The sequence below is a fragment of the Sinocyclocheilus anshuiensis genome, unplaced genomic scaffold (assembly GCF_001515605.1).
Source record: "Sinocyclocheilus anshuiensis isolate Anshui unplaced genomic scaffold, SAMN03320099.WGS_v1.1 scaffold874, whole genome shotgun sequence".
NCBI lineage: Eukaryota > Metazoa > Chordata > Actinopteri > Cypriniformes > Cyprinidae > Sinocyclocheilus > Sinocyclocheilus anshuiensis.
This window is the reverse complement of record NW_015538065.1, coordinates 1,075,578-1,091,515: the sequence shown is the minus strand read 5'-3', so window position 1 is coordinate 1,091,515 and position 15,938 is coordinate 1,075,578. Positions and strand designations below refer to the sequence as shown.

General features: G+C 36.6%; 1 protein-coding gene and 1 long non-coding RNA gene across 2 annotated transcripts; both read left to right on the top strand.

The window, feature by feature from the left end:
* The first annotated feature begins 5,943 nt into the window (after nucleotides 1-5,943).
* LOC107683540 (E3 ubiquitin-protein ligase RNF182-like) lies at nucleotides 5,944-7,444 on the top strand. Its single transcript, XM_016479615.1, has 2 exons — nucleotides 5,944-6,626; nucleotides 6,731-7,444. The coding sequence occupies exons 1-2, from the start codon at nucleotides 6,212-6,214 to the stop codon at nucleotides 6,787-6,789; spliced, it is 474 nt and encodes a 157-aa protein (XP_016335101.1). The 5' UTR covers nucleotides 5,944-6,211; the 3' UTR covers nucleotides 6,790-7,444.
* Nucleotides 7,445-11,195: 3,751 nt separating this feature from the next.
* On the top strand, nucleotides 11,196-15,201 carry LOC107683541 (uncharacterized). The gene is made up of 4 exons (XR_001633728.1): nucleotides 11,196-11,273; nucleotides 11,355-11,413; nucleotides 13,019-13,425; nucleotides 13,515-15,201. It is a non-coding gene; the product is annotated as an uncharacterized LOC107683541 (long non-coding RNA).
* The last annotated feature ends 737 nt before the right edge of the window (nucleotides 15,202-15,938 follow it).

Sequence of the window (15,938 nt, the reverse complement as noted above, 5' to 3'; positions counted from 1 at the left end):
GACCTTGTCTCCTAGACGGCCACCGGGACAAGACCACAGGAACCAGTTGAGTCCTCTGCACAATGTGACTTTACTGCAGCCTGAAACGTCTGGCCAGAGGAGAACTGGCCCCCGACTGAGCCTGGTTTCTCCCAAGGTTTTTTCTCCATTCTGTCACCGATGGAGTTTTGGTTCCTTGCCGCTGTCGCCTCTGGCTTGCTTAGTTGGGGACACTTAATTTGCAGCGATATTGTCGACTTGATTGCACAGATACTATTTTAACTGAACTGAGCTGGATGATGACATCACTGAATTCAATGATGAACTGCCTTTAACTGAAAATTGAGTGTTTACTATTGTCATTTTGCATTATTGACACAATATTTTCCTAATTAATGCTGTACAGTTGCTTTGACACAATCCGTATTGTTAAAAGTGCTATATAAATAAAGGTGACTTGACATATAAACATGCATATAATGATGAAACACTACTTTGTATTTGCCAGATCCTGCTTAATCAGGTCTCATCTAGTTTATAAATAAGCGGAACTGACCCAGTTTCACAAGCTACTCTCGCAATTCCGGTGTATGAAATCATTAAAATATTGAGAAACTGGGTCTTGGCACAACACCAAAATATCAACAAAAACTCCCTGAAAAGTCACATAGATCTTGTGATAATGATTAGTAAATGTATGTCTACACCTGCATATAAAATGAGCCACTTTTGGCTTGTAAACAACACAATTTTATGATGATTTCATCAGATTTGGCTTTTATCTGCACGTGTTTTAGTCTCAAAAGCTTTGTATTTACAATTTTCATTAATTGGGCAAGAAATATGTACAAATTTATGATAACTGCACATACAAAAAAGGTCCAAATACAGCAGGGTTTATTAAGACTCTTTACTTCTAATAAACCCTGCTGTCTGTTTTCTTATTAGTGTTGCAGTTTCAATCCAACTCTCGAGTGGGCATAGTCAAAGCAACCATCACTCACAGGAGGGGCTGCCTAGCAATGCAGGTCTCTATAGAATTAGTGACAATATTTAATGTAAGAATGCAAACTTGGACTTTAACTTTTATTAAAATATAAGCAGTGCAGATCTTAATATGCAAAATTGTTTATTTATAAGTTATTGTCATTTGTAGTGTCAATTTGCAAATGTAACTGAAATATGCTACATAACATTAAACAAAGCCACTTAACATCTGGTCATGCGAGTAACACAATGATATCATTGTTTTCAGGAAGAATGCATGTAGTTACACTGTGAAAATCTTTCATAAACAATCTACACTTTAATATTTATGTAAGAAATGGAAAGGAATTAGAAATGACAAGTAAATATATTCATATATCTGGGAACTCTGTATTTGCATACGACGGCTTATCATTGCTGTCATGCAGAGAACCAGAACTGGGTGTTCTATTAGCACCACAGTTTATAGTGTGTGAAAGAAGGATGAAAGAATCACTCACCGTTCCAGTCCTGCTGTTTTTTTTTCAAGGTGAAATGCTCTGTGCCCTTTCAAACGTGAGCGCCGGGTCCATGCTGGGTCAGTTTGTCACAGGTGAGAAGTTTGGGGGAAAAACCGTTGACTAAGCTCTGTCACTATTTAACACTGTCTGTTTATACCCTGCACGTGTAAGTTTTTGTACGTTTACCTCTGTCTCTTTCTTTCAGTCTCTTTCTTTCAGTCTCTTCCCTCCCCTGATGTCATGCTATGTATGGCTGGGGTGGGAGCTGCTTCACTGACATTTATTATCAAGAGATGGCTTGGTTACTAGGAGAGGGAACAGCACAAGAGCTATTGTTGCTACAGAATGCTTTCATTGATGTGTCTCACTGCACTGTTATTTAACTTGTTAATTAGCAAAATTGGACTTTTACACAATTTTACTTTTTAATTTGATACAGTACAGTGCTGTGTAAAACTTAATGTACACAAGGCTAATATGGTTAAAGGGGTCATATGATGCGATTTCAAATTTTCCTTTCTCTTTGAAATAATGTGTTTTTTGAACTTTAAACCGCATAAACACATTTCATTACACCAAATACACAAAATAATGTTCTTTTTAGCAGCATCATATGACCCCTTTAACTACAACTAACAATTCTAAATAAAATAGACGTTAACTGAACAAATTTAATATGAAAACTTTAATTTCAGCTAGTTGCAAAGGCAACATTTCTCATTTTCATTTAGTTTAGCTTTAAATATCAAAAGAAATGAAACATAATTTTAAACATTTTGTACGTGCAGTTATCATAATTTAAAATGAAAGTTAAAAAACATACAACAAAATTATTAAAACTAACTAAAATTAAAAATGAAAACAAAAATATAAACATTTTTAAATATTAGTAAACTATAATAGTATATCAATAATCATTAAATAACTACACTCCATAAAATTCACGTGTCAAAAATAAAGCAATATAATTTAATTTATTATGCAAATGTTCATTTTCAAAATTCACAAAATTAAAAAAAAAGGAAATTCTGTCATGCCTTTTTTTATTCTAAAGAGTATATGAAAAGTGTCCCAGTGTTTTTTTGTTTTTAGTTTTTTTGACCTTCTTAAAAATATTATTTTCTCAGAAAAAAGTCAGTCACAGTTACAAGTTAGAACATCATGAGGGTGATCATTGGCTGAACTATTCTTTCAAGCATGAAAGAACATGGTACCATCATGCCAAAATTAAAAGATTAATGTTTATGTGTCTGGAAAGCCATTTAAAATTCAGTTCTTAATACTGTTCAAATACAGTTTGGGCATTATTACACCAAGAAACAGAGAAAAAAAGACAAAACATTTCATAGAATGTACTTACTTTCCCACAGACACATAATATCTGGCACTGAAATGACAACTGTAACAATCCATGGAAAATCCATGGGACACGACCAACTGGCTTTTTGGTATTGTTGCATACTGTAAGTAAATGATTAAGAGCTGTTTGTTCTATTTATAACTCACGAGACTGCGGTCATGGGTCATGTTTTGTAGTGAGTGGTATACCAGCACGTTGAACATGTCCGGCAGTGACATCCTCAGCCAACCTTTTTTTTCCTTTCATTGTCGACTTTATTTCTCAACTTCCTCCTGTTTCGTCTTGTTCACGTATAAAACATCAGGACTCCTCTTTCAGAATTTACTGGGTAGAAACACAACAATTACATCCTGTTAGGCATTTCTACAACATTATAATTTTAGTGATATTCATATTACTATTATTACATACATGTATACACACACACACACATATGAAAGTGTCATTTGAATTTTTTTTCTAAAATGAGCATTTTTTATCAGGCTCCTATGTAATAGGTTATTTTCATTGCCATTAAAGTGAAATAACTGGACATAAACATGAGAAAAATTCTAATTTTAGAAGAAAATTTCAGACGGCACTTATACATGATACACTCTGCTCTGCTCTAAACACAAAAGTATAAGATAACAGAGTAAACAAGTGTGTGTACTTAAGAAGAAAGTTCAAAAAGTTACGAGAGATACAAGAGAATGCGGGAAGCACTCTGAGGAAAGGACAACCGGCTACAGCCAGTTTAGAATCAGCGCGGCACACCCAAGACCAAGTAAGGGAATGACGGGGAGGGAGAAAACAGGAGGCGAGTGCATTCTGGGAAATCTCACAGTGGGGTAGAGTAGTTTTGTTTGGATTAGGCTAATAAGGTGCAGCACAGCTCGGGTGTATTGTATTTCCCTTGCTGTAATCACTGTTTATTTTTATAAAACAGTTGTTTCCTCCAAACCTACAGTAGAAAAACCGGGGCACTCAGTGTTTCAAAAAGGCATGGATTCCGGTAAGCTAGAAAAAGGGTAATTGTAAAATATGTAATATTTTCACAGGCTTACTGTACAAATGTCAAGCAAAACAAACAAAAAAAAGATGTAATTCTGAGTTTGACAAGTTTTAATGTCAACCTAAATCTTAAAACACAACAAATTCCCAAAAAAACATTGTTTACTTAGAATTTATTAAATATTTCATTTCTGTTACTGCATTGTTAAAGGGCTCATGAACTGCTTTTTTTTAGTACTGTTCTCTAAGGTACACTTATAATGTTATCAAGATTTTTACATAAAAAAACAATTTAGAATAGGCTTTTTTTATGTCCCGTTTTTACCCCTCATAAATTTGCTCCGTTTTAATAGGTCGAACTGTACCTTGTTTGTAAATGAATCTGCAGTTCCTAATGTTGGGATCAGAAGGAAGGCAATGCAAAGACGTACAGCATCTTGTTGTCTTCGGAGGGATCTTTATCATTTGATTTCTGCCTCTCTCGTTATTTACACTTCATGCACGAATCGGTGGGCGGGGCTAAACAGGCAGTGATGTAGAAGCAGGCTTGATCTTCTTCTGCGAAGGCGGGGTTTAGTCACACTATTACGTCATAAAGTGGCACATTCCACAACCTGTCTTTCTATGGCAAGCCGTTTTGACTTTTATTCATTCTCAGGATATGAATTCTTGATATCAACAATTCAATTTTTACTAGGTAAAATGCTAATTCTTGATATCAGGAATTAGATTTCTACTAGTAACAATTGCTATTTTTGATATCAGCGATTACATTTCCACTAGTAACAACGTTAAATCTTGATATCAACAATTCAATTTTTACTAGGTAAAATGTTAATTCTTGATATCAGGAATTAGATTTCTACTAGTAACAATTGCTATTTTTGATATCAGCGATTACATTTCCACTAGTAACAATGTTAAATCTTGATATCAACAATTAAATTTTCACTAGTTAAAATGCTAATTCTTGATATCAGGAATTATATTTCAACTAGTAAAAAATATAATTCTTGATATCTGTAATTGTATTTTCACTATTAAATGTCACCATAGGCTGCCATTCAAAATGAATTGTTGATATCAATAATTAATTTCTTTCAAGTTGAAATTCCAATTTCACATATCAGAAATACAATTCTTACTAGTAAAAACCTTTATTGTTGATATCAGTAATCACTTGGTTACTAGTACAGACGTCTATTCTTGATATCAACAATGTTCATTTCTGATATCTGAAAATGTATTTCTGATATCAACAATTGGGAGGGTAATTTCTGATATCTAAAATGACTCTTGTTACTAGTAAAAATCACATTCATGATATCAGAAATGAACATTGTCACTAGTGACAATTAAATTGTTGATATCAAGAATAGACGTCTGTACTAGTAACCAAGTGATTACTGATATCAAAAATAAAGGTTTTTACTAGTAAGAAATGTATTTCTGATATGTGAAATTGAAATTTCAACTAGTAAGAAATTAATTCTTGATACCAACAATTGATTTTGAATGGCAGCCTATGGTGACATTTAATAGTGAAAATACAATTACAGATATCAAGAATTATAGTTTTTACTAGTTGAAATATAATTCCTGATATCAAGAATTAGCATTTTAACTAGTGAAAATTGAATTGTTGATATCAAGAATTCATATCCTGAGAATGAATAAAAGTCAAAACGGCATGCCATAGTCTTTCTAGCAGATTGACTTCAATATAAGTTGTTTTTAGACTAACAAGAAAGTTATTTTGAGTTCTTACATGATATTTTTATAGTAGCCTACAATGACATCTTATATGTCAAAAGAGCAATGGAATTTTGTTTTCTCAGTTCATGACCCCTTTAAAAACAGGAGTGAATTCAAATAAACCGGGCGTCATTTGACACTGATTTACTAGATTTACCGTAATAGCCCTGCATATCAGTAAAGTCAATGACACCCAAGCACAGGTTTCATTTTTCCCCAAATCTAAAATACTTGGCAAAATCAGTGCATGGGGAATTCCTGCTTTGGTTTTCTCCATACAAACATTTACTAGATCTATAATATGGTTAAACCTGTAAAAAAAAAAAAAAAAGTAAAAGTAGGCTACAGTAAGACACGTACGCCAGTATGATGTAACTTCTGGTTCTGTATAGTCATGCATGACATCACCGGGTTTACAGACGATGACATCACTTGTTTAAAAATGCTAGTCCTCCAGCTAAAGTCAGTTTGGCCGAGAACCAAAGGAAACCAAAACACCTCCCTCCTACGTACTTTCATCCTATCCGCCTTTACCAACTAGGTATATAAGACTCCTCAGCATGAAGCACCGGCACTTTACTACCAACCTTAAGAGTTCGCAACAAGAGAGAAGCAAACAAACAAACAACAGGACAACATGTTTCCAGAAACGGAGTGCGGAATCTGCTACCGAACTTACAACCTCAGTCGGCGGTGTCCTCGACAGCTGTGCTGCAAACACACGTTTTGCGAGAGCTGCCTGGTGACGCTCTGGAGGTCCGCGGAGAGCCCTGACCCCCGGATAATGTGTGCGCTGTGCCGTCACTCCACGCCGCTGTCGGAGGCGAGAATCCAAGAGACCCTGCCGGTAGACGAGGACATGTTTGAGCGGCTTGTAACCGCGGGCTGCGCCGAGGAATGTGCGGATGACGACGAAGACACCGAGGAGCCCAAACGGGACACGGTCATCCCACCAAAAGAAGAAGTTTCACCCCCGCAAAGATCGCGTAAAAGACGCCCGATGAAATGTTTTAATCGCCTGTGCCAGAAATTCACCGGGGATGTACGGAGAAGTGAGTATTTCACCTCGTGTCAACTAGCATGTGCGTTTGAATGGCTTTAATGCATGAATTGAGTCCTTAAAGAACTAATTAACATGTGTCATTTGTGTTTTCAGATTGTATGACTGATGAAGACTTAAGGGACCTGGCAATGATGTCCTGCTACATGATGTGAAAGACAAGATTTCAAGTTATTCAAGAAGTGTCACTCAGATAATCTGAACGCCAAAAGATGTAACCACACACGATTTAAGGGAGCAGATGTAATCATTTAAGAATCATCTATTGAAATCACTGGTTTACTGCTGAACTGGACATTTGGGTGGATGTGTCCCCTCCCAGTGTTTGAGGGTGTCACGGCCCTGCCTCGAGGTTATGGATGGCAGTCCACAATGGAAACCTATGGATGACACGATGTGTTTTTGTGCTGAAGCTGTGGAATGTCAGCACATGGGAAGCACAAGAGGACTGTTTGCTTTTGGGCGTGACTCGTCGCCATAACAAAGATGTAGGGTTGTTCCAGAGAAACCTATAAACAACACATCAACAAAAACATGTCTTTTTTTTTTTATATAAACCACAATGCCTTAGATTATTTTCTTTTAGGCCATTATATTTTTGGTGCTGTTTCTTTTCTGTTACAAATCATGGAGACTATACTCAACCAGTTTCTCCTTTTTTAAGTTATTGTAACTTAATTATTTTGATGAATTTCTATGAAATATACTTGTATTTATTCTGTCTATTAGGTTTAATTATAAGGAGTTTTTCAGTGTTACATTTGTATCAAATGAAAGAGCCCTAATTATTTGTCTTTTCAAGATCACAAATTAATTTTATGTGTATTTTTTTAAGAAGAACATATAGAACTAGAAGCTAAAGTTCAAACACAAACTTTGATGTTGGTTTGGCAAAACTAGCCTCGGCAGCCTTGGGGCAAAAGAGCCCGAGTACTTGTGTGTCCAGCATTCTTGAGCTGCCCCGGTGCAAAAAACATACAACAGTATTTTTTCTATGGACCCTTGCTATTTTTTATTCTAATAAAAATCCTAGGCTGTGACAACAGCTTCGACAGAGTTGGCTAGCTGGATGCCCTGCACATTTTGTATGTCTCCCTCATCTACCACACCTGATTCAACTCATCAGCTCATTAGTGGAGACTGCAAGACCTGAAGTGGGTGTGTCAGATATAGGGAGACATACAAAACGTGCAGTGCTGGGGCTACTTCATGGAGAGGTTTGAGAACCCCTGGGCTAGGCTATGACAACAGCTTTAACAGAGTTGGCTAGCTGGATGCGAAATAAGTCATGCCTTTTATTTTTTTCCCTGTTTGGTATTTCAAAGTCCTGTCACCGAAGCGTTGTGGGCAACGACACAGAAGGTAACTGAAACAATGCGGTTTAATTCAAGGCGATCATTAGGGGTACAAGCACAATGGTTTGTGTTGATGATGAAGTTACACAATGGACGTGTCTCTTTTCAAGTAAATTATGAGTCCTTATGTGAGTACTATTATATGCACAATATGAAAATAGATAACTAATATAGTGTCCCTTCTTCACTTTTTCAGTAATGTCTGACAACTTGAGAAATATATTGTCAATACCATTAATTAATTAATTTTATTAAATGTAATGATTACTTTACTGATAACATACCCACATTAAACTCAAATTCACTAATTCTGTATCTTATTTCATGCTTAAAGAGTTAATAATCAATCATGCTTAAAATGTCAGTTAAAAATTTGTCACTTGTCAAATGGTTATTTAACAATTATAATATATAAACAATATAATGATTAAAAAAGTACAACAGTTGTTGTTTTCATAATATTTTCTATAGACCCTTATTCTTTTTGTTTTTTATTTAGTCACTTAAATGAAACCTTTTCAAAGTCTGAACTGAGATCTTGAAGGATTAGTTATCCTGTGGCTCCCTCGTGTGGACAACATTAGCATTATGGCCTTCATCTCTGAACCGCATTAAAATTAAATGGTCAATATTTTTTGAATGATTACAAATGTTTTATGATTAGTTTACTTATAATATTAATATTATAATTTTAAGCAGTAATGGTTGATTATTATGTGACTTGTTAAATGGTTATTTAACAATTATAATATATAAACAATATAATGATGAAAACAGTATAACAGTTATCGTTTCATAATATTTTTTATAGACACTTGTTATTTTGTATTGTATTGAAGAAGGGTTTTATGACAACAAAAACTGTCATTGCTAAAAATTAAACACTAATTTAATTCATATTGTTTTTCAATAGGTCAAGCACCTTTTCATAAATATGGCTGTTTCCGAGGGGTTTTTAGGATTTACATTTCAAAAAGTAAAAGTCAAGTAGCTACTTCAGGCATTTTAAGCAGCTTGTACGAACCCTGGTAATATTTGTTATAGACCGCTGTAATTGTCTATTCTAACAAACAAGTTTATTGTGAACATAAACGTGTAGATACCAGTTAAATTGTGCGATAAACAAATTGCAAACAATAGTATAAAAGAGCAGGTTTTTAGGTGTTTAAAACCAACAAAAAAATCAAATGTAAAATAACATGTCATAGTTTTCATTAAATATAGATTAATTCTTGTTAGAGCAAAAATAAATAAATACATAAATAAATACATCCATACAAAAAAGCAGCCAAGACGAATGATTTTCTGGTTTTTATGGATTAACGAGCGATTAACATTGAAGACAGAAAGCAGCTGGTAAAAGCGGTTTTATTTTTTTGTTCTCAACAGTTTGTTCACGTGAGACATAAACGACTGTTCACATGCACTCAACTTAGCTATTTAATATGTTCTTACAATTATATCCTGTAAATTCGCTGGAGTGTTTTTTCACAAGTCTTTAAGACGTGCAAATAAAGAAGTTTAATGAGGACGCTGCAGTGAGCGTGCGATCTCAGTAAACTGACACAAGGCTTTGTTACACACACACAAAAAAACAGCTCCCAAACACCTGAATTTAGCTCTTGTTGTGTTCTAATGGGTGGATTGCATGCAATCGCTGGAATATTTCATTTTAAAAGGCTCTAAAACAAGTGCAAATGCAGTAGTTTTTTTTATGAGCACGTATAGACTGCACTCGTTGATAGGTGCGGAGACAGTTCTCTCGTCTTTCACACTGTTCTCTGGCCAGACAGTCATTATTAATTAGCCCTGAGCTGGTAATGATCAGATATGTTGTGTAGCTTGTCCGTGTGAATGAAATGTATGTATTTATTTGTATTTTTAAAGGGGTAGTTGACTGTTTTTTTTCTAGGCTTGATTGTATTTATGGGGTGCAGTCTAACATGTGTTAATGCTTCTTTTTTTAAAAAACGCATTATTTTTCACATAATTTACCATTATTGTACACCACTCTGTCCCTTCTCTGATAAATGCTCCAATGAGTTCCTGTTTTTATGAAGCCCCTCCCTCAGAAATACACGATGGGCTCTGAATGGTTAGCTAGTCCAGTGTGTTGTGATTGGCTAAACCACCAGTGCTCGTCTAAACGTCATGCCCCTCAGCTCAGTGCATGTGCTCTGGTGTTGTGTTGTAAACAATGGCATCGTCAATATTGCTTATCATTTTGAGCCCGATTGAGACGCAGAGAAGACAGAATCACGATTCATATATGAATAGATTTTTTCGTGCACCCCTAGTTTTGACGGCATGGCAACAACTCTTCCTCTTCTCTAAAGCAGCGCAACATGACCTCGCCCCCTTTCTTGCATGTTCCCGGGGGCGGGGTTTATGTACATTTATGGGTTTGTGATGTCACAAACCCGGGAAGAAGCTTGTTGTAGTCCCTACCAGCTGTAATAGGCATTAAACTGGCATAATTTTAAAAGACATTATCTCCGTTTGCATTGAACATTCAGCGTCGTAACTTTGCAGATATTGTTTATGATCAAACAGCAACATTACACACTAACTAATGTTAAAAAAGTGAAATCACAATCAACCACCCCTTTAACCGATTTTAAAGTGAAACTGAGTAAGAGGAGTTATACGACTCCCCCATCTAGAGAAGGGGAATTGCTCCTCTAGAGGCGCAATTTTTCTCAGCCAATGTAAGTCTATGGGAAATTTTTCATATTTAATAATTATTTATAAAAAAACTGTAAGTCTGATCAGTCTGAAAAGATATAGTAACAAACTACCCATCAGGGCCCAGGTCTCTGCCGAGTTTGGGGCTTGTGGCCATAAAGCCCTAGGAGGAGTTAGTATCAGAAAATTTTAGTCTCAGAAGAATAATAATAAGTTTAAATAGCACAACAGCCAAGCCAACATAATGACTACTGCTATGTTTGTACCAAATACATTTTTTTGATCATTTTTATGACAAGTTTAGCACACTGTCTTTTTTAAAACTCTCTATAGGAAAAGGCAGAGTCACAAATTTTCATCTTACTTTAAGTGTACTTTACAAATGTGAGATTGTGTATGTGCAAAGTTTTGTGTTCTTAGCTTTGAACGCATTCAGGTGAACCTCATCAGCGATCACCATTATGCCGATCAACAATATTAGCATTTCAGTGAGCCCAAATTAGTAGGGTAATTTGGACCAGGTGTGACAAAAAGCTTTGTGTGGCACGTAAGCACAAGTGCATTAGTCCTTAAAACATGTCTCTTCAATACTGTCTGAGGTAAGCAATACCATTCCAAACATTTTATTCCATTTTAGTAATAATTTATTGTAATTTTAAAACAGACTAATTTTTTTATAGACTGGCTTTGGTTGGCTTGACTCTTTCTCTTGTGGGATGTCTGCCTGAAGTGTCAATAGGTAAGATGTAGTTTTTAGTCTATAAATATTTAGAACAGCTGCATGTGACAAAAGTAGTCAAAACTGTATTATTGTCCTTCGGGTGTTTTTCATATATATTGCATAATGTGTACAAATAAACGGGCTTTAAATTTGCTGCCATATGCATTTATAAGATAACTAAATATATTGTTGGTTCTTCACCAATGCCTTTAGAACAGGGCTGTCCAAACTCGGTCCTGGAGGGCCGGTGTCCTGCAGAGTTTAGCTCCAACCCTAATTAAACACACCTGAAGCAGCTAATCAAGCTCTTACTAGGCATAGAAACTTCCAGTCAGGTGTGTTGAGGCAAGTTGGAGCTAAACTCTGCAGGACACCGGGCCCTCCAGGACCGAGTTTGGACAGCCCTGCTTTAGGAGATGTCACGGATGATTCAAAGATCAAAATACAAGCGCTGAAAAGTTTCAAAAGTGTTAATCCACCCATTTAAAATCCAATAAGAGGCAGTCTTCAAAGGAACATAGAACAATTGAACCGCAAATATCAGCTTCCGTGGATCAGCTCTGCCTCATACAACCAGAGAAATTATTTCAATGCAAAAAATCCAAGCTTCAGCCCTACTGACACAAGAGCTTCTGCAGATGTTATCTATTCAGTCCCAAATAATATCCAGTCCAATATCAATATCAGAAATAATCCTGTTGAATTAGCAAGCGCCAAATTTAATGATGAAACTGATGCCAAAAGAAGCTATGATTTCCAAACAGTCCAACAGGAACAAAATCCCTTACACTTTAATGGGAGCCAAATGAGCTCTAGTGATATTCATTTGGCCCCAAGGCTGGTGAGGGAAAAAAGGTGGAATGCATAGATCAGGCTCATTTGGATATCAACATATTTCTAAATCAGAAATGCACTCAGACAGTTCACGACCATTAGGACTCAATGAACCTTATTTGAGGGAAAATATTCCAACCAATTATATGTCTAGAAGCTCAACTGTGAACCATAATATCAGGCACAAAAGTGATGGAAACATGCTGCTGGAACATTTTCTTCAAAACAATGGCCAGAATCAAAAAGTGCTGAGGAGAGTTGTATCGGCAAATACATCTCCCTCAATTGTAACAGCAAATCAACAAAAGAGCCAACCATTGCCACAAGCTTTTTCTGCTGGGACTGGAATTTCACAAATTTCCTACAAGAATATGAGGGACGTAGCTCTTTCCAAGGTGGTTAAACCTCCGACAATCCCAACACCAATATCTCCTGCATTTAAGAGATCAAATTCAAATAGAGGTCATAGCATCCTTCCATTAAAAAAATCTCAGATGTTTTCTTCTCAGTATGATCACATCAAGCTGTCTAATTCTGAAAGGGTTGCCAATCCAAAAGCAAATCTGCAAAGCATTTTTGAATATGGAAATACAAAATCAGCTGCGAGCAGCTACACTCTCAAGAACATTCAGTTGACACAAAATGGGTACCAAAATAGGGGATAAAGTAGTCAGAATGTTGTGCCCATTCAAACCTTTCACAATCAAAAGAAGTATGATAATTTGGCTACAGGTATATCTGCCATCAGGCCTTCAGTGACCAATAATGCCCGCTCTTACTTCCTATCAGATGAAAACAGTGGCATCCAGATGTCTGCGCTACTCAAACGGTCAAAACAAAACACAGACTTGACCCCACGAATGCAGTTTGCAAAGAACACCATGTTATTTTCAGAACGTGATAAAAATATTAATCTACCAGACCCAACAAATCATTAATTGAGGAAGCCAAGTCAGCCCAACAAATCATTAATTGAGGAAGCCAAGTCAGCCCAACAAATCATTAATTGAGGAAGCCAAGTCAGCATAACACCCAAAATAGGACACATCTGAATTCCTTCGGCCAAAGTACTGTATAATCGTTATCCATTAAACATTATCGTGTGACAAGTCTTGTGCCAGGTAACACAACGAAGAGTCATGTCCACAGCGTTAGTCCATCTGTGTCTGGCACTCAGGGCGCATCTAAAAATTCAGGTACGTCTAGTAGCCGGAACAAGCCATATTATCTAACTTCTAAAAAGCTGTATTCTTTTAAAGGTTTCACATTTGTCCCTACATTGCAGACATCTCTACAAAAATCAGAAATGCACTCTGGCCAAAAGCCCTTCTTAAAGTCTTCATCTAATGTGCAATATGCCCCTGCTCGTCCACATACCGCCCAAAATGCACTCGCTCAAAAACCCTTGATACGTGAGGGCTACGAAAAAACGCTTTTCCAGTTCAAGGACATTGAATCAAGCCAAGAAAAACAACCTTATTGGGATCAGACAGATTCTTTTGATAATGGACCTCAACATGAAACCATCTCTTCTACTGAAGGTGCAAGTAACCCGATGTCTGATGCTCTAAAGCACCATGTTGTTAGAGGTCACGCTGTAGCAATGAAAACATCTCAAATACTACAAATAATGGAGCTGTTGACGAAGTTCAGTCAAAAACATCTCAGAGGTGGACTTCAAATAGGCTTACTTCAGCACAGCCCACTAAATCTAACCAAGATGAATTCCCAACAATGAGATTCTCAAATGGCAGTTTTGTTGGATCCAACTTAAATGGCATCCATAAAATCTAGCAACAGTCATAACAGTCCCACATCAGAGCTTATTCTTCCAATTCATAAGTCTTCTCTTATGAACAAAGTGACTGGGTATCCTCAAATACGCAATGCTGTTATCCAGCCACTTCGCAGGTATAGCTTGAAGGAACATGAAGGTGTGTTAAATCCAACAAAGGAAATTAAAGACAGAAACTCTGCTGGAATAACACAGTCAAATACTGAAAATTATAGTCCCATAAGATTGAGACCGACCAGCAGCGTTGTGATTGGTAGGCAAGTTGAAGACAGTTCAAACCACCAGATCATCTATGCCATCCCAACCTCTCAATATGCAATTTATAGATCTGCTGTCGTTAATAGTCATAAAACGAATAGCTCTGCAAAGCTCACTTTCCAGTCACCTATGCACAGATCTGCTATGAAACCTTCTGGCAAAGCTAACATCCTTCAAGCTAATGCAGCTTCAGACTGGAGGAACGAAACTTCTCAAATCTCAGAAGCAGATATCAGCCTAAGTGCTGTCAGTGTGTCCCAGGCTTTAAGACCCACAAGCAGCTTTGCAGTCGGAAAGTACATTAATACATTTGATAAAACCTCATCCAAATCCAACCTTAACGTCTTCAACAAAATCAGGCCTAAACAATTATAAACCAGTTTGGTTTTCAGATATAGCAGGTAGCGCCTCCTTCACCGACATCAAACCACATTCTGCTGACACCAAGGCGAAGGAAGAAGTGGATCTCGAAAGTGATCAAAACAGCACTAATTCAACATCAGTGATGGAGGAAAGTTTTAAAGAGCTGGTTTTTGACCGTTCCTCTATGATCTCGGCCTTACAAAATTAAATGGATGAAAGTGCAATGGATTTAAGTGTCCCTGAGCTTATGCCAGCAGCTGCTATAGACTTCACCACACAATCTCAGCTGTCATTTACAGAAGAACATATGCGACCATAACCAACTGTCTATTCCTCTGAGTCACAGCTGGATCCTGGGAATTACACCACACCTACAGCAGAGGATATTGATCCATTTTATGTGGGAACATTGATACCCAATACCACTTTGCAGGACAAAATGACCTCAGGTTGAGATCTGCCTCTTCAAATTTTCTGTTGTATGCACTCCAAAGCCGTCATTAACAAGACAAACTGCAATGTGAGGTGTTTTTCCTCTTCTGTAGGTAGATGGCCCCAGATCTGTCCTCCCATTAATTTGCATTAAATTTGTGAGTTCTGAGTTTCTTAGTTTGTTCTTTACTTCCCCCTGATAGTCATGATTTTGGAAGAAAAAATGTGGATGATATTAACCATTTTTTTCCAGCAATATATTAAGATGTCTTATATCAAACCGAATTGTAATACAGTAAACCTTGCATCCAAATGCAGCTTTTTGTTATTGAACATAAATCATGAAATTAGTTTACTGATGTGAGGATGGGTTCATACTTTGTTTCCTTCTTGCTGATTATTTTTTCTCGATAGATTAGTCTACAAAGTCCATGGATTTGAACTGAGTTTGCTGGAAATGTCACTGACAAACTATGACTTAATTATTCAGGCCAATAGAAAGCTGTTTAAAACTTAATCACTTAATTTTTTTTCTGAAATATGCAGACATTTTAACGAGGCTATATGGGGTATATGGAGTTAAAAGCTCTGACAAATATTGGAGTTCCAAACCATGCACAGCCTTGTAAGTGAGCATCAGAATTTTAAAATCAACCCTAAACCTAACAGGAAGCCAATGCAAAGACTCCAAGATAGGAGTGATATGATCCCTTATCCTTGTTCTAGTTAGGATTAGGGCTGCACGATAAATCGCATGCGATATTTAATGCGCATCTTGTCAGTAAAGCCGGTTCTGTAATCAGCGGTAAATCTCCATCACGTGCGGGCTTTCACATTGAGCAGCATTAACTACACAGAGCC

Excerpts from the sequence above, each read along its gene's own strand:
- LOC107683540 (XM_016479615.1), top strand. The coding sequence starts at position 6,212 with ATGTTTCCAGAAACGGAGTGCGGAATCTGCTACCGAACTTACAACCTC. Across the intron at positions 6,627-6,730 it reads CACCGGGGATGTACGGAGAA|ATTGTATGACTGATGAAGAC; the intron begins GTGAGTATTTCA and ends TTGTGTTTTCAG.